At 43.5% G+C, this 21,696-nt stretch overlaps 1 protein-coding gene across 1 annotated transcript in view; it reads right to left on the bottom strand.

The window, feature by feature from the left end:
* LOC138567897 (SCO-spondin-like) overlaps positions 1-21,696 on the bottom strand; it is a 1,036,222-nt gene that overhangs the window by 934,141 nt on the left and 80,385 nt on the right. Inside the window, exons 10-11 of the mRNA XM_069646396.1 lie at positions 16,449-16,611; positions 12,541-12,781 (exon numbers count right to left, since the gene is read on the bottom strand). Coding sequence (XP_069502497.1) covers positions 12,541-12,781; positions 16,449-16,611 — 404 coding nt within the window. The remainder of the gene's footprint in view (positions 1-12,540; positions 12,782-16,448; positions 16,612-21,696) is intronic.

Below are 21,696 nucleotides of genomic sequence, written 5' to 3'. Positions count from 1 at the left end.
TCCGCAATCTTGAGAACTGTCTGTCTTGGGTTCGTAAAGCAATGTATACAATAGCACTCCCTTGTTAAACAAAGACAATGTAATGGAGTGAAAGGCTTGCATTTAGGCTAACTTGCAAACTCGCAATGCTATGCTCATGTTGTTACGGACTGGATGTGAATTTCCAATGCATACTGGATGGCACTGTGGCATGTATGACATGGCTCAAACACACACATAAATACAAATATATATATATATATATATATATATATATACATATATATATATATATATATATATATATATATACATATATATATATATATATATATATATATATATATATATATATATATATATATATCGAAAAAGAAGAGGAAAATGAACCGCACTCTCCGCAGTCAAAATGAACAACAAATGCCCAATTTCCAAACGGAAAAAGCACAGCGCACAACACTGAGAAGGTCATAAAAAAGTATTTAATGTTGCACAAAGAAATTTGTTTAAAATAAACAAAAATTACAAAATATAGCTGGAACAGTAGCAAAAACAGAGGCAGGACGCCTGTCAAAACGGCCCGCACACAACGCGTTTCACACTCAACTGAGTGCTTGGTCACGTGAAAAGACAAGGGACTAAAACATCTTAATAGTTGTTTACCAATATAGTCCTTTAACTATGTCCATGAAACTCAAAGAAGTGCCTAGGCAGATGGAAAGGGCAGCGGCCATGATGGAATGAAGTGCTGTAATAAAACACCAACAATCAAACAGCACATGAACAATTGAAAGCGCTGAAAACAAGGTCATGGAAACAGCAAAATAAAAAGACTCCAATGTACATATTCCATGACAGGCAATACTGTAAATCCACTATCAGTAGTAACAGCCAAGCAGTGTATATAGGAACACATAATTCCAAGTGGAGGCGCAATGTATTAAATAGCCACATGAAAAAACGAATGGCATAAGTCTTGATCCTCTTCAAAAAAAGGTATAAATTTGTAATTCAATTTAACGGTAGTGGCTGTGTAGTTATGGTTAAGTTGCTGTTTCCATAGGAAGAGCACTTTTCGGGTGGCTTATAACTCCGCTCCCCCTGGATGAATCCTCACCAAACCTTTGCAAAAAAAAGTATATGGGCCACTCTGATTTTTTGCAAAGTTTGGTGATGTTTGGTCCAGGGGGGTGAAAAGTTATAGGGGAGGGTCCCAAAACGTCTTTTGTTCCCATAGACTGAATGGGGGAAAAAAAATAGTGATATCTATGTCCGCTCCGCAGTCTCACTTCCCTGTTCGCTCCGTGGACAAGAAATCGATTGGCTAATCCATTGCGTCATGTCCACGGACATGTGGCGCTTTCACTGATTGGTTGTGGAACAGCGTGAAGTGCGTCAGATTTCTTCGCTGCCCCCGTCATCTTTTGTTCATGTTTTGGTGTACGCAGACATCGCCAGTAACACATACAAATCAAGACACCATGGCACTTGTTAGATTTATGAAATACTGTTTCCGTAGGTGAGCTTTAATGAGGCTGGGATGGGATGTGGCAGCAGAAACTCAAAAAGTGGTGTTTTCTTGTCACCAAATTCATACGGTAAAGTGGAAGTTGGTGCTCAATGTACGTCGACCAATTACTGCGTCTGTGTTACAATATATTATATTGCAGTCAGACTGGCATCCTACGTTTTGAAATCTGAGGCCACCACCTGCACTGTTTGATGGAAACAGTGGATCTGCAAGTGTACGGCAGTAGCGGTTCTCATGATTGGATTTTCATAAAATGTGTTGCAAAGTGAGAATGTATTTGCCTTCTCAGTGAAGGTCACTTCGTTTTGCTTTTTTGGTTGGAAGCTCAGTAGGCCCACGCATCCGAGTGAATCCATAAGGGGCAATTGTTTTTTGACCTTGAGCAAAAGGGAAACTTCAGAAGCAATGCAAGGAATGAAAGCTTGGAAAAAATACCACTTGATAAGGTTATGTTTTAAAAACGTTTGTAAGGCACATGAAATATCAGTTGACGAAGATTCTTTGGTGCAAATGCATTGCTGTCTGACTTGGCCAAAAAGAATGGAGGCAGTCAACATTATGTAAGTTTAATTTGGACGACTACTCCGAACCGCATTTTAATTTTCTATTAGCGATACACTAATTGTGACAATATAACTGAAGTATTATCTTTCTGCGCAGTTGTAATTTTCCTCCAATAACGGAGAGTGCAGATTCTCTGCGTTTGCAGGCTATGACTAGACTATTTCTTTTTTGAAATGTTATGTTTGCCCACATCGCTTTGTGTCTCACTTTGCACAATTTTTTGGTCTTCTTTGAAATCACAAGATGTAATTTTTTCTTACTTGCCCATTCATTTTGGCTTCATAACTGAATTACCAAATTACTGTGTAGTTGCCATTTTTTTTAACCTTACGGTGAGTGTAGATTCTCGCCGTTTGTAGGCTGTCACTATATTTACCCATGGTGAACGCTAATATTTCCTTAACATGTCATGTTTGACCACTTCCATTTGTGTATTACTTTCAACATTCTTTGTGTCTTTTTTGAAATTTTTTCCTAAAGGTTGGGTATTGACACGTATTCTCTCTTACGTTTTCCAACTAGCTACATCTTGCCGTACTGTGCGTGTCATGGTTTCCAGATGCCGAGTGACGGCTTCTTTGGACGCCAGATGCAACTGCTCGTGACCGGCTGCCTGTCCATCACAATTTTGTGCGATGACCGCCCAGGCCCCCCGTGTCCATACGCTGAACTGGCCATTAGGAGTAACATAACATCATTTATGGTGGTGTAGGCCGAAGTTCATGGCGCCGTCTTGGAAATCACTGTGCAAACAAAGCGGATGCTTTAACAAAAACTCATACTTTGTGAATGGGAAAAGAACAACGTGTGCCTCACCATTAACATTTTCATTTATGCCCATAGACCCATTGTTACAATTTAATTGAAAATGTGATTAGTCCGATGATCTCTGACAGTTTCTTGTGAAATAAAACTACTTTACAAATTCTAAAATGTTAACGTTTTCATTTATAATCCAGTGTATCATTTCAAAATGTAAGGTACAACGTTGTACGTCGCTGTATGTTCATTTACAGGTTCTGCATCACGGCACGTACTTTTGCTTTTTGTGGGCTGCCATGGAAAGCGAAGAGGGGCCATGTATGGAACAACAACCTTACCTTTCTATGGTGGCCATCTTGGAAAAGGATTTTGTATTGTAATCCAGGCCGCTGCAGGCAGTCCGGATTATAACCAAAAATCATATTTCTTAGTAGCACACGTTACTGCGTTTGTGATGTCATCTTTGATGTCCTTGGTGTTAGTCTTAGCAGTGCACGGTGGTGGTACCAGTTATGTATGCTTAGCTTACCATAACTGGCGAATTTCAGGTGTTTTCGGTTTTACTTCGATCCATAACGTCCAGTTAGCAAAGATTTTTTTTGTGAAATTCATAGGTTTTTAGTAGTGCAACTTAACGATAACGTCCCTTTAACAAAGTTTTTTGTTACTGAATATATATATATATAATAGTGCAGCAGTCGCTGAACTATAGTTGAGTATCGAATTCCATAGGAAACCCAAAAATGTATTTTCTAATAACTTTTGACTTGCATGACGGATTTGGATGATATTTTGCAAATAGGCTTGCCATGCGCCTCTGTGTACTGGCAGTCATTTTTGCATAGAGAAAAGTGCAAGATATCTATGCAGTGCACAACAAAAAAAAAACACTGGGTGGAATTGGATCAGGTACAAGACAACTTGGGCATGAAGCATTGACTCGATATACCAGGAGGGGTCTGGGGTTTTTCCATCAAGTAGTTGTTAAAATATTTGACAGTGAAGGGGAACCCCCTCTTCCCCCAAATTTATAGCTATATATGTATCCCACAATGCATCAGCAAGGCTTTTCAGAAATGAAAAGGCAGCAATTTTTCTTTTTTCTCGGTGCGAGAGATAACTGCGGTTATAACGGGTATAACCAGGGTTCGCCGAAAACATTACCACATAATAAAGAAATATACGATGACAAAACATCAAATAGATCCATGCTACTAACACAAAACCGTGACAATGGATTGATTCTGCACAAAAACAAACAGGAAAACTGTGAAAAAAGCAGCCAACATGATCTTCAAACACACACATCAAACCCCTCTATGTGCCTAAACCAAACACCACACTGTAACCTATAAGCTGAATCATATGAACAACTGTAACCAAACAGTTAGACCACTACCATGTACCTCCACATGCCCCGACCCACTACTGTAACCAACATTAGTACACCACCATGTTTCTCCACATGGCCTTGAACCTCACTCAAACTGTAACCTACAGCTCAACCATCACCATGTACCTGCACATGACAATTGACAAATAGGTGCAACCCGCACCCACATGTCCCACAAAGTTCAAATATCTGAAATACCCTACATATGCAATGGAACGCATACATCCAGTGTCCACCTAGATGAGAACGGACCTCCCCGCTCCCTCAGGTCCAAGAGCCCAAAACATTTGACAACATTTCCCAGCGCCCACTTAGGTACGTGAACAGGGATCCTGGGGAAATCCTCGCACCCTCAAGTCCTCAAAATGCCAACAACTTTAGACAACATTTCCCAGCGACCACATAGACAGTGCATTGGGACCCAGCAGACTTCCACACACCCTCAAGTCCTCAAATGAGTGTGCCCCACACACACTTGTCACAATTGTAAAATGTAAAATACATTATATTCCCTTTGTTAAGCAAACACATTAAACCAGGGTCCTAATCTAACACCCAAACTTACTGAGGTCACGACAGAAACACAATACCACTTTAACACTCGCCTCTGAATGTACCATAGCCCCCTCTCCGCCTACGGAGATAATAAACCATACCTTTATTCATAAAGTCCACCAAAGAAAACCAACAACATTATAATAACAAGCCTCTCCCCCAACATTAAACTGTTCCTCCTCACAAATGTTCAGATTTCCAATCCGCAGATAAAAACCCCAAAGGTCAGGATTCACCTCTTTCAAGTTTCTGAAAAACCTGATACAGGATGAACACTTGTAGGACTCCCCCACACTGCCCCTGTTGCCCTGTTGCATACTTCATAACCTTGAGCTACTTCTTGATTCCGGTCTTGATCCCGCTTTCCCCACACAAATCTTCTCCTCTGGACTCCCTCCCGTGTTCCTAAAACACCACCAGGACCAAATCAGTGCGCTTCTCTTACCCCTTCTTGCCAGGCATGAAACGCTGCCAGTTTCCAATCAAATGCTTCCAGTTTCTAAAACAGCACCCACCGTGTACTCTGCATCAACACCTGTGCCCCGCACAAGCATATTGCTGCTCCCGCCTCCTTCAATTACACCAATAGCACACCTTCCACGGAGTCCGTATCCACCACGATGCTCCGAGTCCTCTCTCCTTGAGCTGCAGCCTCTCCATTCCTCCACTCCATCCCCAAACATGGTCACCTGATGCACGTAACCAACGTAGCGTTCCGTACTATGCTCAGCTGTTGGTCTGCTCTGTGACCTCACCAGACACTTGCCGTCTGCCGAGAAGAATGGACCTCTACATTGCTCCACTGTCCCCGCTCTCTGCCATCCCGTTATCATTAGGCTGTGCACTGGTCGTGCACATAGTCCTCGGCCCCGCTGGACAAGCCACCACTGGAGGGTCCTTCACTGGATTTTGGCCAACTTACCAGTGACACCTTGCTGAGGTCCTCTACAGCAACCGTGAGTGGGCCGCCCTGCACAAGGATGCACCCAGCTATATCGCTACCTCTAATCACCCTGGGAGGCGTTGGGGGTTTGTCCTCTCACCATTGCTAGAATGCTGGAATATATGAACCCTCTGCTCCCCTGCCTGGCACCTACCTAATGTGCGGATGGCCAGAACTCGGGGGCAGTTCCCGTGTCCATCCGCTGCTCCCCCTACCAAAATGCTGGGCTCGTTCTGCTCCAGACCAAAACATGCCTACTCCACTAGGGTAATACCAGTCAGAACTGTTTCCATGGCACAGCAACTTCCAGCGCCCAGCCTGCAAGTATGATATATGATAAGACATTTATAATGTGATGTACACAAGTGTTTCTAGGCGCAAACGGCACCTCTTGCCTGTTTCCTGCCTCCTGCCTCCTTGAAGGTGTGTGTATGGCTAGTTCTTGGGGGTAGTGTCTGTGGCCAACCACTGCAAACCTTAACACTTATTAGGGTTCTTCCATGCAGTATAGTGTTGACAGCCTTCTGATTGGGGCATTTATGCAATACACCAAGAATGTTATGGTGGATTTAAAATGCTTGGAAAAAAATCGTTCACCTGACAAGTAAAATTAGGATAGTCCATTTGAGCGAAGTCACTCATTCCACAACGCCACTTAGTATCCATTGCTGGAAGTTCACATGTAGTTCCGAACCACATCAGAAAGGCATTGTGGGTATACAAATTAGCCCAAATGCAAACCTTTTTTCTCCAGAAAATTGTCTTTGTCTTAGAGGACAGTGCTACTTTATACATAGCTTAATCAACCCAAGACAGACATTCTGGAATGCTATCAGGACAACTTCATACCTGGTTTCACCCTTAGTTGGGATCATCAGTGCACTATAGTCCTGACAGCCTTGTGGTTGGAGCATTGGGGCACTTTTTTGCACTGATGCAAAATGAAAAGACCTGTCACAAATGAATCTGCACATATCTCTGAATAGGTCATCTAGAATGCTTCCCATTCAGAACACTCCTAAGAAGACCTGTCTGCGGAGGACCAACATTTGTGATTCAGGGCTTTTGTGAACAATTATATGTTGGTGACACCCAGTAGAGGTTGCAGTACTAGTGTACTCCCTCTCGGAGAACCAACCTCTACAGTGTTTGTTCCTCTGTTCAGATTGCAGGTTCCATACAAGGCTGTGTCATGGGCTTTGCACTTGTTTACATCTAAAGCATGGGTTCATAGGACAACTGCCTAGACAATGTGCTAGGAGAATAGTGGTTTTGTCATACGTCAAAATCACACAATTAGTTACTTGTAAGGATGTGGGAATGTTTGCTCTATATGTTGCATTATTCATTGAGGTTTTAAGGTTCATGGACAGTGTTGAAATGTAATCATTTGTTGTGTCATTTATTCCCAGTATAAATTGTGATTTCTTGGAGCTTGCTTATATTGTCTATGAAATGTTGCTATCAAATTGCACATTGCTCTTACTCCATAATGGATAATACTTATATATATGTTTCTGGAGAACATGGCACTTTGTAATACTCCTACTATTTATGGATTTGGTGCCCAATATATGTTGGATAAGTAATTTTAGGGAATTTATTCTGAAATACCGGCGTTGAGGAACAGTGCAGGATAACATGCCCTGCCTTGTTGTATGATATACCATATGTTAGTTGTATGATTCACCACCTTCCTTTGGCTACTTGCCAGGAGTGAGCTCAGGGCCCACTTCCCTCTCTTAAGCTTGTATGTCTTTATTGGAAGCTTCCTCTCTGCTGCTGACCAATAATCCGTCTCTTGGAGATCTCTGAAATGGGATTCCCTAGCACCTGGTCTAGCACCGCTGATCACTCTGACTCCAAACATCTGGAGTGGAACATCTTGGAGCAGGCTGTCCATAGGTTTCCACCATTCTAATGTGCCAGTCCTGGTTTTCCTTTAAACATGTATTCCTTCACTTAGAACAAGAACATTTCTTTCAGCCGTGGGTCCTTCTGGGCTTTCATGAGAGGAAATTGCCCTTTACTATCTATGTGCCCGAAGGGCGGGCTTGATATATGTGGCGCAATCTGAGAATTCAGGAACCTTGACAGTCTCTTCATGCTGTTTGGAAATGGTTTGAAAGCGCTTGTGTCCCCAAGTTGTTTGATGACAATGGTGATTCTGAATGCATACGTCATGTGTTCTTCACACCCCAGTTACTCAGACGAGATGCAAAAGGGGAGTGTCTGAGTTTCATGCAGACAGGATATGTCGGTTCCCCTGGCTGAAATTTTGCAAGCGGCAATATGGACGGTGCCATCTATATTTATATACTGATATCAGATCCAAGCCGGCTTTTCCAAAGATGCTGTGGTTGTTTCTTCAGTCTTAAAGTTTGTGAAATGTGCATCAATGCCACTCAGTGTATGTAAATGGAGTGAATACACATGAGCGCTGCACACAGTTCTTTCAGTGTTCAGTTTCCTTATTGACCCTCAGTAGGTCACGACGGATGTAAGCAGGACGATATGTTCAAATTGAGAGGCATGTGACAAGGGTGATCCCAAAGTGGCAATGTCATGAGTAGGTCTGGTAAACCCCATCATGGCCACAGAGCTCACATCCTGCCTTGCCTCCTTAGGGAGGGTTGCCACATGTTAATTGCTATTGGACGGCATTAAGTGCACCCTTCTCTCAAAGACGCTTATAGGCCCAGCTGATGGGCTGGCTATGAGTGCTAAAAGGTTAGTGTCTTTCTCAGGAATTCGGCCACGGGGTCAGATGGCCATCATACTGCAAGTGGTCAGACGAAGAGGGAATCTGTGGTGATTACAATATGTAATCATGACATTTTAATGCAGAGGCGTTCCTAGGGGGGCTTAGGCGGCTATTGCCCTGGATCCTTTGGTTGTAGCCCGGAAAGAAGCTCAGGGACTACAACCGAAAAGCTATAGCTATCACTGAATCCTTCCAGCCCCGACATCAGCATAGCCCCTGATTTTTTCCAGACCTAGCAACACCCCTGTTTTAATGTATCAGCTTCTTCAAAGGACCAATTTCAAAATATGTGAGTTTTACAAAATAATGGCCATACAATTTAATGTATCATTATTGTTAATTAAATAAACGTAAAACCTCAATTAACTATTTCCCTCAAAAGTTATATTTCCAATTTTTCTTTTTCCTTCATTATTAAACATGTCCTTAACTTTCCTCTGTCATCATGGCCTCCTTTCTTTTCTTATTCATATTCCAGTAAGGCCCCCCTACCCAAAGATACAGTGCCTACCTATACTGGAAATTGGGGCAGTCCTTGATGAACCATTGTAAATGAAAGGCCGGTCAAGCTACGGCAGAGTCAGTCGCATGCAAGTCCTGGCATTCAAATAGACTTCCAATGACCGTGCAGATATGGGAATACTCAGACCTAGGAGACCGACCAGTTTTCAGAGGCAATAACCTGTGCAACAATCCCTAGCACCCCCAATATGTGCGTCACCACAGGATGTAGCGGATGTGATCTATAAATGAGACTTTAGAGCTGTGCGAGTGGCATTCACATTTCTAACTGTTGTTGCTCAGACATCTTACCACCATTAGCCTCAGCCCTCATTAAGTACCATTATCCTAGGACCTCGAGACGTATGTTTGAAAATCACATTTGCGTGAATGTGTAAATTGATACAATTTATAGAATAAAAGCTACACTTCTTGGAAGAACTCAAGTGGGCGGGCGTGGGAGTGGCTAGTGGCAGTGGTGGCAGACAGTGATGGAGATACGGAGAAAAGATGGTGTCAGTGACAAGGAGAGAGAATATTCAGCAATGCCACATTACAGAAATATGTTCCCAAAATGACATTACTAGACAGTATGAGAGACACCAAGTTTTTTGTTAAAGTGGCCAGTAGGTTGTCCTTGGTAAAGGAACAACCACTAAAACAATAAACAAAGCTTAGCACTCTGCTGGTACTCATGCAGTAATGATCTATCACACCTTTTATTGGGAAAGAGTGACTATTTGTGTTCCTCTTTCCTCATGTAGCATCCACTTGGTTCCTCTAACAGTAATGCCCGCACCTAGGGATAGTCATCGGAGTCGCAGTACACCTACACATTAATACATCAATAATTCAACATATATAATAAAACAATTGACATTGTTAAAAACACATATAAAGTCCAACATCTAGTTGCCAAAGTGCAGTGTGCAAACAAAGTACTCCTGTGCCTGTACACATCAACCAACATAACACATCGCCTAAAGTGCAATAGTGTCGACTCAACTCTACAACCTCATGTGTTCAATGTGAACCTGTTTAGAAAATCAGAATTTGTTCTCACCCTTTATACCTTGCAGAGAGAATCATACAGTGTTCTCAAAACATGACCAGCCCAAAATTACAATACAGCAGGGAATGTCAAGGAAACTTGCCGATTGTCTGGAAAGATGGAGGAGGGTGGGAGAGTTCCGTAGGTAATCGGATAAAACAACTCATTGATAGTGATTGTAAAATATTTGTGGGGCTGGTCCTGAAAGATTTGAAGCAATGGGCAGCCGACTTGGGGCGCCTGCAGAAATTTCAAACAGGCTTCCGCTGATTTAAATGGGCGAGTAGTAGGTTGGTTGAGATAAGAGGCTCTCACCCTGGGAAATCTTCCCCTTTACCTTGCTGCAATTGATTTTAAACAAACATTTGATTGTGTTAATCGCAATTTATTGTGGGGGATGCAAAAGGAGTGAAAAAACCCAGATCACTTACTAATGATTTTGATACATCTTCATGATCACCCAACCCTACGAGTGAGGGAGAATGGGTTGGGAGAAACTACAAAGGCTATCTTGGCTCATAGGGGCCTTCGACAGGGCTGTGTGCTGGCAACCTTTCTATTTAATTTGTATTTATCTGACTTGGGGCCCTTCTTGCCGAGTTTTCTATTTGCTCCTCCAAAAATCTTAAACCTGACAATGATGTATTTAGAATATACGGATGATGGTGTATTAATGGACAGGCAACGAAGAAGGAACACCTTCCACATCCACGTCTATTTGGGATGGGCTCTAAATTCAGAAGATAATTGTCAGAGGTTGATGGAGAATCTTTTGAGGAAGGCGGTCCAAGCAGGAGCCCAGATGAAAAAAATTGAATATAAATACTGTACATTTTCTCTGCAACCTTTATTATTCTTTTATAAAATGAAGGTGATGCCTGGTCTTTTATATGTAATCGAGCTTAATGACAAATTACGTTCACTTCCTTTTGTTAAGATTGAATCCAGAGTATGGAAACGAGCACTGGGCTTACCTGATTGTGTACGCATGGTTTCAGTAAGGTTTGTGCTAGGGTTAACCTCACTGAGCTGCTTGGCGGAGCTAAGAATTGCAGCACTATACAGAAAGTGTTTGGCTCCCTTGCGTGACTCTCTGTATGTTGACTTGGCACACATCTTGAAATCAGGGACATATAAAGCTGTGGCTAAGCTAAGGCTAAGAGTCAAAGGAATCCAAAACACTGTGGATTTAACAACTGAGGACCTCATAAGATATCCTCATGAAGTCAAGAAGGCCATGATAAAGTCAGATTAGATAGCCACGATGACAACAATGAGGCAATACACTCTGTATTACAACTTGTCCCCATTGGAATATAGCCAGGGGAGATTACCAAAATACTTGATGAAGTTCCCAAACACGTACTGGGCAGCCCAATTCTTAGGCTATAGACTTAATCTTCTCTCGACTAGAGAGATTTGTCAGGTCAGAGGGCAAGAAAATTAAACTGATGCTAGATGCACTCTATGTAATGATACAAAAGCAATTCAAAATAGGAAGCACAACAAACTATATTGTACGATTAGGGGTTTATCCTGGATACCTCACAATTCATTTGGTATTTCAAAAAGTGGATTTGCCACACTTATTAAGATCAGTTTTAAATGCCATTGTTATTATTAGTTTATCAATTGTTTCCTGTGGACTCATAGCCCCAATTGTAGTCAGCCGACACATGTTTCGACCGTGTAGGTCTTTATCAAGGCAGGTGGTTTGATGTAGAACCCCAAGTAGGGTTAGGTGGTGAGGATCGGTCAGTCCAGTGGATCACGGCTGGGCATGAAGTGTGCCCTTGAATAAATAAATGTCGTTGAAAACGTACTATATTGTACAGCGTTGACAGGAGAACCCAATACTTGAGCCGTTTTATACATAACTGCAGTTTTAGAATTTCTAGTGGGGGGCAAATCCTAGCTACGATTGCAGTTCTAAAGATTTTACAAGAAGCAAATTTGATAAATTTTAGATAATATTAGTCTAATTGTGGTGGTGCTATATGTGTTTTTAGATAATTTTTCTGTTTTATTGCTGACAATTTGTTATGTTTATGCGATGATTTGAAATGTTTTATTTTTGTAATGAAAGTATATTTAATGCTGTGTAAGGTAGTCTTAGTACAACCAAGATCACAAAAAAAACGCTCAGTGTGCATGCAGATTGCAGATCCCGCAGAGCTAACATACATTTAGTCTTCTAAAAAAACGATTTGTAGCATTCATTTGGGTAACAGTAAGACCTGATATTTTGGCGTGAATACATAATTTGGTTGGCGGAGTGAGCCACGCTGACTGTGGTGAATACCAATAATATCATCCCTCTTCCATCTTGTGGCCCAATGTGCCTGGTTCCACTGGTCTCACCAAAGCAGAGTAGGTGGAATTTGTGGGCTGGGACCAACACATGATTACTCTTTGCTGTTGGTAGCATCTGGGTTTAGGGAGTAGAACCCCAGTGAAAACCCCAGGCACATGGTTGTAGGCCACTGTATTGTCTTACCATTGGTTGCACCGCTGCTGTATGTGCGCAGCAGGTGGGTACTTGTGCCGACGGTGGTAGCAGGGGCATTCCTCCTCTTTCACGCATGCTCCCTCCTCCAGGTAGAGTCCTGGTGGGCACTCGCAGCCGCTCACGCACTCATCGCGGCAGGAGCCCTGCTCTGAGGTGCCCACCGTGGCACAGCTGGCAGGGCAGGAGGAGACACAGTCGGAGTATTCCTTGCCACTCCCACATTGCTTCTCTGAAAGGATGAAAAAGAATCACATGATGTCTTGGCAAGGATAGATGACATGCCCCAGATATCACATGGTGATCATTGAAACTGCATGTAACCCACAGGCGCCAGGTGTGATAACTGCCATCATTCGCAACTTGGGACATGAATTGACAACAAGATGCATGAAATAATTACTAAGTAGATCTTTCACTAAAGCTCAAATTTAGAACACATAAAATTACTTTTTGAACTGATGGATCACAGTGGGGTCGATACATTTATTGAGACAGTTAAGTCTTCCAGAAATTGGTTACACGTGAGATATCCCCACAATATAACAGGTCTTCACCAACTGAACATGAGGATCATGTTGAAATGTTCAGGAAAGGGTCATTGAGCTTTTTTGTCTGAGTGAAGCCACCAATGTTGACAGGCCTGAAGAAGGCAGGGAGCTTCATTAAAAAGTATTTCAGAATCGAAACATGTGTACAGTTTTCTTAGGAAAATTATCTTTTGAACAACTAATTTGCCCTTTTCATATCTTTCAGTATGTGTGTGATATGATTCCAGATCGTATACGATTGAAGAGGGCTTGGGAGCAAGTATGTCAGTGAGTGCTTGATAATTTGCTCGTATTGACCAATTGGGCCTCATGTCTTATAATTATCATTCGCTGGTATTCTGTTATTTTTATGCTTTAATGCTTTCTCTATAATTATTTGTTGAATGGTTTCTTCGATAAAATGTGGTTCATATATTCTGTTAAATTAATGGGTTCACATTTTTTTAGAAAATAAGAAATTTGTGCAACAACCGTAGAAATGCAAGCATGCATAGTTGTGCCATTAGTGGATTAAGTGGTTTTAGCTATCCTTTTGGGAAACTTTACACAAGATCACGAAAGACGAAGTGGGTCCAGCCGGCCTGCATACCCAACGCCACTTGCACAGATATTATTTCACGCATGTGGACATGTATTACATATTGACTTATATGTGATTGGTAGTTCTGATTTGTAAAAGCAAAAAAGATTAGTGACCAAGCTGGAGCCAAGCCCTTGTCACACTGAGTATTCCTACGGGTAGCAGGGCAACAGTCATGAGCCACCCCGAGAGTGGGAGTTCAGACCAAGCGACTAGGGCATACCCTGTCTGAACTGAAGCATGAGCATGCCATCCGTGTTTCGGTTCCCTGAGGGGGCGGTGTATGCAAAGTTCTGCGTCCCAAGCTCGCAGTGCTTTGGGATCGAGGTCCTACGCATTCATCTGGCAGATTTGCAGATGATAAATCCACCAAACTCCCTTTACCGTTGCCACCACTCGTTCTGGCAGTAAATATGGCAAATTACAAGTGAGCGGGGGGCAGTGTTTTCTCCCAGTATGGGGTCCCGTTAGACTCCATTGGGGTTTGAAGGATTTACCATGTGCCGTAATTCCGCCAGCAGTGCAGTCTCCTTTCTTAGGAAGACCTCCAACCAAGTGCTGCCTGCTCCCCTTTTCCATGCTATCCCGGCCCCCTCACTCTCTCTCCCCTTTCCCCCTCCCATGCTTTTTCCTCTACTATGCTTGTCTTCCTGTATCTGTGAGCATCTTATTGTCTGGTTGCGAGTACTTAGAAATGCTTTAGCTGAATTAGCTTAACTCAGAGGTCTGCACAACCTTTGGCTCGCCAGATGTTTTGGACTACTCCTCCCATCATCCCTATCCAGCATAAACAATGAATAGGGATCATGTGAGTTGTACTCTAAACATCTGAAGAGACACAGGTTGCAGACCCCGGGGTTAACTGCTTGGAATTCCGCTGGGTTGAATTCCATTCCATGATATGGAAATCAGTTTTGAAAAGCTGCTACGGACTGAGGTTCAGCTTTAAAATGACAGGCTGTGCCCCGTTCACAGGGAAGCACTAGCAGCCCTAACAATGTTTCGTCTTTTTGTGCCTCACCAGGCTATTGTAGACTTAGGGCCTCATTAGGAGAATGCTAGTGCAGTCACATCACTGCCACCTGGATGATTGCTATATACCTTGAATTCATCTGAATTTCAAAGCAGCAGAACGGTAGTTATTTATTTATCTTTCTATAAGATATCACATGTTCAGCATAATTTCAGTCACGCACAATGATGTTGAAATGAATATATTTAAATTATAGTGACCAGAATGTATGCCAAATCTACAGCAATGGCGAGAGACATGGCTGATCAAGCAAGAACTTTTAAAATTGAAATGATCACTTTCCAGGCTCCTAATTGGAACTAGAGACAAGATCGCCTTTACAATATGGTACGAATAGGTTATATGTGATTTTACCAAAGGTAAAATCAGAGTGGTAAATTTCAGAGTGGTGAAAATACCCCAAGAAATACTGAATTGTTATTTTTTCTTTGTGGGTCCCCCCCTAAACCCTCTGTTTTTCTATCCTTTTAACCCCACCCCAACCCCATCCCCACCCATTTTAACCCCTTACCCCATTACCATATATATATTTAATTTCAATTTTTGGTATTTTTTCGGTATTTTGGGTTTTGGTAAAACTTACCACTCTGATTTATTTGCAGTAAAATGACTGGGTACCGCACGAATACTATCCAGCCCTTACAATGTTCTATTCAAAATAAGATTTATAGACAGATAGAGAGTGTCAATCTAAGCAATATTAAACAAGTGTTCACACAATTGTTTATTTTGCATCCCTTGAAGAAGCACGTGGTGCGATTGAAACCCCATTCTGTGAAGTGCGAAACATGTGTCAGGCACTGGACTTTCATCATTAACCACAAGATGAAAATTAGGCACAGGACTTAACATCATTTTCATAACTGCAAGATGGAATGAATTAAATTAAGGAATAACATACATTGAATCACATGTGTATTCATAAGCACATGGACTCGTTTTTAATTAATTGGCGACAGGAAACAAATATGTGACATGAATGTTTTTTGTTTTTGATTTTGATTTTCACAATAATAATTTTAGTTGAAACGTAAATAGTTCAATTTCTGTTTTTTAGAAATCTCATTTCAATAGATGTGCGAATGCAATGCGAATTGGGATGTAATTGACTCATGCAGATAACTAGCAGCAGGGTGTCAGAGAGACGTGTGGAGGGAGCTTGTGTAGGCGGTGTTCATTTCTGGCTGTAAGCGGGTGAGTAATCATCTCTCTCTCCGTAGCACGAGGTGCGATTGCTGATCGTGTGCTACATCCATAAGCGGTGGATTATCTGAGCGGCTAAAGAGAATTTTGAGGTTTCTTGGGTTGGGGACCACACTGGAGTCTATTGGTAATCCGGAGCTATTCTGTTGTGCCCAGTCACAACAGTCAATCTAGGCCGGCCCAGAGTGTGACGCGACCCATGATTTCTTGCTGAGCTCGGCGGGAGGGGAGGCTAGCCTCAGCATGGCTCACCGGGAGGTCCCCAAATGTTGTGTTACGCCAATTCCCCTAACCCGCCACTCCTCCATAGCACAAAACAAAGACACCTAAAAGAGTGTCCAGAAGTTTCCATACCACTGAAACCTGGCTTCCCCCAATCGATGAAGATACACTGCTGGGCACACTCCCGGGTGTAGCTGGCGAAGGAGTCACAGACTAGAAATCAGGAGAAGTGGGTGGCTTCCCCCTAACCCGCCACTCCTCCCAAGCACCACGCAAAGACACATTAAAGAGCGTTCAGAGGTCTCCATACCACAGAAACCTGGCTTCCTCCAATCGATGAAGATACGCTGCTGGGCACACTCCCGGGCGTAGCTGGCGAAGGAGTCACAGACCGCTGCAGGCCTTCCACCATCCGCGCCCGCAGCCTGGCAGTAGGAGTACATACAGGTGTCATAGAAGCCAGCTGGATCCACCTACCAAGGGCAACAAACATCGCATGAGAAAACAGCACCGGATAAAGTGATAGGTGATACGCTGCTTATTTGCACAAATTATATTTTGATTTGTATACAGCGCTTATGTATTTCAGAAAGGTACATGCATGGTATCACTTGATCTATACTACTTTAACACTGATATTTTGTTCTCGTAATTTATCATCGCAGCATTGAAACAAATTCCTTGATCTATTGCAAAACGATTCCTCTTTTCAATGTATTTTCTATTTGATCATTTCAGAAATGAATAATTTACTTCCGAAACACACATTTAGGAAATCTGGATGCTCGTCATAACCTTTTAAGAAATTGCATCTTAAGGAAAGGACCTATTGAGAGAGTTCTGCTGTCACCCTTGCACTGTTATCCATGCTCGGTCGCTCTTGCTTTGTTGAACCTTTCCAAAGCCTTGAGCAGAGTGGATCATCACCACTAGCAAGAGATGCCGCATAGTCAGCAATGGCATTCCTTTTCGATTGCAGCATAATACAAGCAGTTCTCTAATTTCTTGTGGAGCCTGATGAATTATTGGCTTCTCGCCTGTGCTGTTTGTCATTTCCCTAAAACATGTATGAAATCATACTGTTTATCAGCTGAATTCCCAAACATATGCTGATTGCACCCAACTCTTTTCCATCTGGAAGATAGTGGTGTATTCTTATTCAAAATGGCCGATTGCTACAACTCTTTTCTACGTGGTTTAGCCTTCAACATTTTAGAAGTGGACTGTTTGATCAAGACATTTTGGGCCTGATTCATGGAATTCGTTGCATGGAAAATGTGGACTATGCGCAACAATCTGCGTGCAAAACCCTCTTCGTTGATTCATGGAATTGACCTTGTAGGACTTTCCGTTCACTTAGGGGGCTTCGCACAGGCCCAGCACGTCTCTGGTGCAGTCGATCGCATTGCGCGAGACTCCTCACAGAGCGTATCCGTGGCCTGCGCAGAGCCCAAAGTAAGGGGCGGAACACGCAAAATGGGGAAGAACAAGGGAAATTGTGGGCATGTCGAGGGATGGCCTGCGCGATCCACAACTGCGCACAACCAAGCATATTCAAGGATGTGACCGCGAAACCTCACTTCTGGGAATTGACCATGCAAAGCTCTTGATCTATCCGGCATAGGAATCGCTGCGCAAAGGTAAAATCAGATGTTGGATTAGTGGTACATGCCCGCAGTCGGGGTTCTAATCAGACTTTGGGGTGCTGTACGCAGTGTATCGGGTTGCAGGTGTGGTTTACAGGGGTTCGCATATAGATCAACCGCACAATTACTTGAGTTACGGGAAATGGTACGCATATTTTAGGGGTGCTCTTAACAGATACGGATGACCCCACTCAATGTCGCTGAGGTGCTGGCTTGGTTGCGGGGGAACCCACGCAGGAGTACAGGGTGCATGAGTTTGTGGATGATTGGCACACACAGGTAGCTACCAGTGGCTAGTTCTGCTTTGCGTGGGGCGTGTCAGGGGCGTTCTGGCCGTGACTTGCACATAGGGTTACTTTGCGGGAAACATTGCATCGATACGCAGAGCGCGCATGGAAACTTCTGCCCGCAGGGACTCACAAAGTCGATCTCGCTGCACGAACTTTGCAGGATCTATGCGCACTTTTCCATGAATCGGGCCCATGATTGTGGTCATTAAAATGCTTTACTCCTTCTTATAATTGACGGTCTTTCCTATTATAAGGGGTCCCCCATACCCATTTCACCCATCCTTCCCACCCTCATTCCCTTCTCTGATCCCTCCATTCCCCCTAGCCCCTATCTTTGTATACATCTTTTTGGTTGTGGCGAGCAAATGGCCACAGCCAAACAGTCCACTTGCAAAATGTTGTAGGTCAAACAACTGCAGACCTCTTAAATCTATGAATGCCATCAATCAATCCAAGGATTAGAATTTCCCTCCCCAAAGGTTCTAGCCTCCCCCCACGCATCACCACACCTTGCTTATTATTCCCCATTTGTCTGCCATTTTCCAGTACCCAGGTCCAAAGTGGCTCTCTTCAATCGCCCACATTTCTAAGAATGCTTCCTTAAAGCTGGCCAAATGGAAGGTATTAAAAAAGTGTGCCCCCATCTTTACCCTCCACCAGAAAACTGTAATGGGCATGAGTATGTTCCAGGTGGGTCTAGACTACTGCGATTATAGTCTAGACTAAGCATCTCTGTGATCCTTAACCTCTGTCTTTTTCAGAGTGATGCGGCCAAGCTCGCCCAGACTAGAACATATTAGGCCAGGGGACAGGTTCTCAATTAAAAACGATCTGCTCAGTTCAGAAATTGACTCATTCCTATCGACTCAAGGAACAAAGCGCAATGCTACTAAAGCAAGTGTATGCTAAGATCTGCCTCGCAACTCTCCATCAACACTTCCCTTACATTCGTATACAGGACCCGGCACTACCGTCATGGAGAGAATCAATCCACCACCAACCACTCTGAATTCTGATCACTCCTGAAGATCCACTTGCTCCTAAAGTCTACCAATCGCCTGACCTCTAACTTTTTCTTACCAGCATTCCTTCTCTGAAGCTATCTTCCAGCGGAGCATCGGGCACTATAAAAATCCTTACCATAACTAAATGCATTCCCTGCTAGGCTACAGTGAAACATTTTCAAATAATTTAACCAGGGAACAGTAAAGCTGTGTTTTATTTGCAGGGGGTCTCTATCATAGTACACTTGCTTTACTTTTGGAAATTGATGGGTTCATAAAAAATATATATTTTCCTCAAGGTTTTCAGGATTTTCTCCTAGAATATGGATTTGTAGTATGGGTTATTTAACCCATCCACCATGACTTACTATGCAGAGAAACTCCATGGTGGGGGTTGGAGACCGTACGCTGGGGACAGCTATCCTAGCAGAGTCCCAGCAGGGTCCCAGCAGGGTCCCAGCAGGGTCCGAGGAGGGTCTCAGCAGGGTCTGTCCTAGCAGGGTCCCAGCAGGGTTATGATAGTTTATTTGTTTGCAGTCACTCTGTGCGAAAAGATGCTAAATTAGTGGTGAGGCTTGTTGGCACAAACAATTATAGTGAACAGGAACCTTAGAATGAAGAAAATGCACTTAAAGAAATGCTCCTGAGGCTGAACCATGGATCTATAGGGCTCCCCCGACCCACTATCTTCTGATCTGCCCCGCCAGCGAACTCCAGACCTCGAATCCTGCCCACTGCCTCTCGCTCACTTGCGCCCTCACCAGATTCTTCCGACCGGCTCTCTCATCACCCTTCTTTCATCGATAATGGAGGGGTCTGGCCCGATCCACCAATTCATCTGCCACGCCCATACTCCTCTGGCTTCCCCCCAGTTTTCGCTCCCTGTACCCCTCACTTTTGACACCACTAATTGGGGGCTACACCACTAATAGCCCTTTCATTCTGATTCTGCACACCCGCCACCCTTCACTTCGGGCCCTTGTTGCACCCACACTACGGTACCGTTCCTTGATCATCATTAGACCTTTTCCCAGCGCCCTGCGTCTGCTTTCCTGCGACCCCCCCCTCAGCCAGCCATGCTCTTCACTGAAACAAAGAAAGGACACCGCAGGGAATCAACGACTTTTTGCTTCACATAACCGTGTGTATCGGCGTGTCCAATGGGTTGCACAGGTGTTAGGCGACCACAGATTCGGTAAGTGTGGGAGAATCCTGACCTTGTTTGGCACTGCCACTTGTGTATAGCTACTACCTATAAGAGGTTGGTTTACTCTAGGTACATGTTTAGACGAATCTGGAGGCAGAGTGGCCTAAAGCAATTGTCCTGGAAGCATCTTCCTGGGGGCTTTGGGGCATAGCCAGGATTTAGGGATGAGGATGGATTATCCTGGATTCCGGTAGCTGGAATGCATGCATGAGCATCAAGAGAAAGCCTTTGCTTTTGTTTATTTACTTATTTAAAGTACAGCACTAGCTCGGGAGCAGTGGAGTGCCCTACAGTGTGAGGTAACGCCAGCGTTTTGGTGTGTTGCGGTCTCTGCATCCAATGGGATTAGTCCACGGTCAGGTGTTGTTGAAAAAGCCCCCTTTATTTAGAGAGTTGTGAAATGCGAGAAATATGGGGGCATTCCGAGCCGATACTGGGATTGAGTTCTAGGGGGTGGATTTGTGACAAGAGAAGGATTTGTATTTGTATTTTCCAGTTTAAAGCACAGACCTAGCTAGACAGGAAGAGCTCCATTGAGGTATGTTTGCCCGTTTCATGCCAGGTCTCTATGCCAGCATTAGAATGCCAGGTTGCCGTCACAGGCACCCCACAGTCACTTTTCACAATGCCTGTGTTGCCACCTTATGTGGTTGCCTCCACTGCATTCTAAGACAGAAAAGAGGGACAGCAGGAAAGAGTGCCACAAGGGCATTCCTGGTAAATCGGGGTACAAATTTAATTTCGACAGACCTTGAGCATATGTGTGTGAAACAGTCTTCCTGGTGCAGGAGAATAGCAATACTTTCAAAAGGATAAAAGATACATTTACCCTACTTGGAATCTAAATAATAAAATCAATGTATTGACATATTTAATGGAACCTAAAAACGTACTGAACACTTTTGGGTAAATATAAAGTTCAACGCATAAAGTAACACAGGCTTTGTCTGCTAATCCCACAGTTGCTGTGATTGGTGTCCTGGGCCCTTATGCATCCTCAGGGCCTTGACCTCCCACACCAATCTTCCCAGCTCCTGTCTAACCACAGCACTTGCATATGCACAACCTCTGCCCTGGAGGTTCAGACGTACACCTCCCGCGGCCCCAGGCCGTGTAGTAGCAAACATGCCAAGTGCTTCATCTGTGGCTCAACCATGAGCTCTGACTCCCCAGCACTTACCCTCTCTTTCCTCTTCCTTGCTGCACTTGCACGTTCTGAATACGCACAAGGCATAGTAGGTCAGTCCCTTCTACCCCCCCCCGCTCTTTAATATTGTGTTTAAATATATTTCCCACCCTTGCTCCCTCCCTGCCCTGTGGGCGCTTTGAAACAGTATTTTCTTATTATATAAGCACCTAACAAGCAAACAATAAAAAATACAAAAATAAATACAACAATTAATGATACTTT

Source organism: Ambystoma mexicanum, chromosome 2p, assembly GCF_040938575.1.
Source record: "Ambystoma mexicanum isolate Mex_15411 chromosome 2p, UKY_AmexF1_1, whole genome shotgun sequence".
Classification (NCBI taxonomy): Eukaryota; Metazoa; Chordata; class Amphibia; order Caudata; family Ambystomatidae; genus Ambystoma; species Ambystoma mexicanum.
Note: the sequence above shows the minus strand (reverse complement) of the source record. Positions and strands in the feature narration are given on the sequence as shown.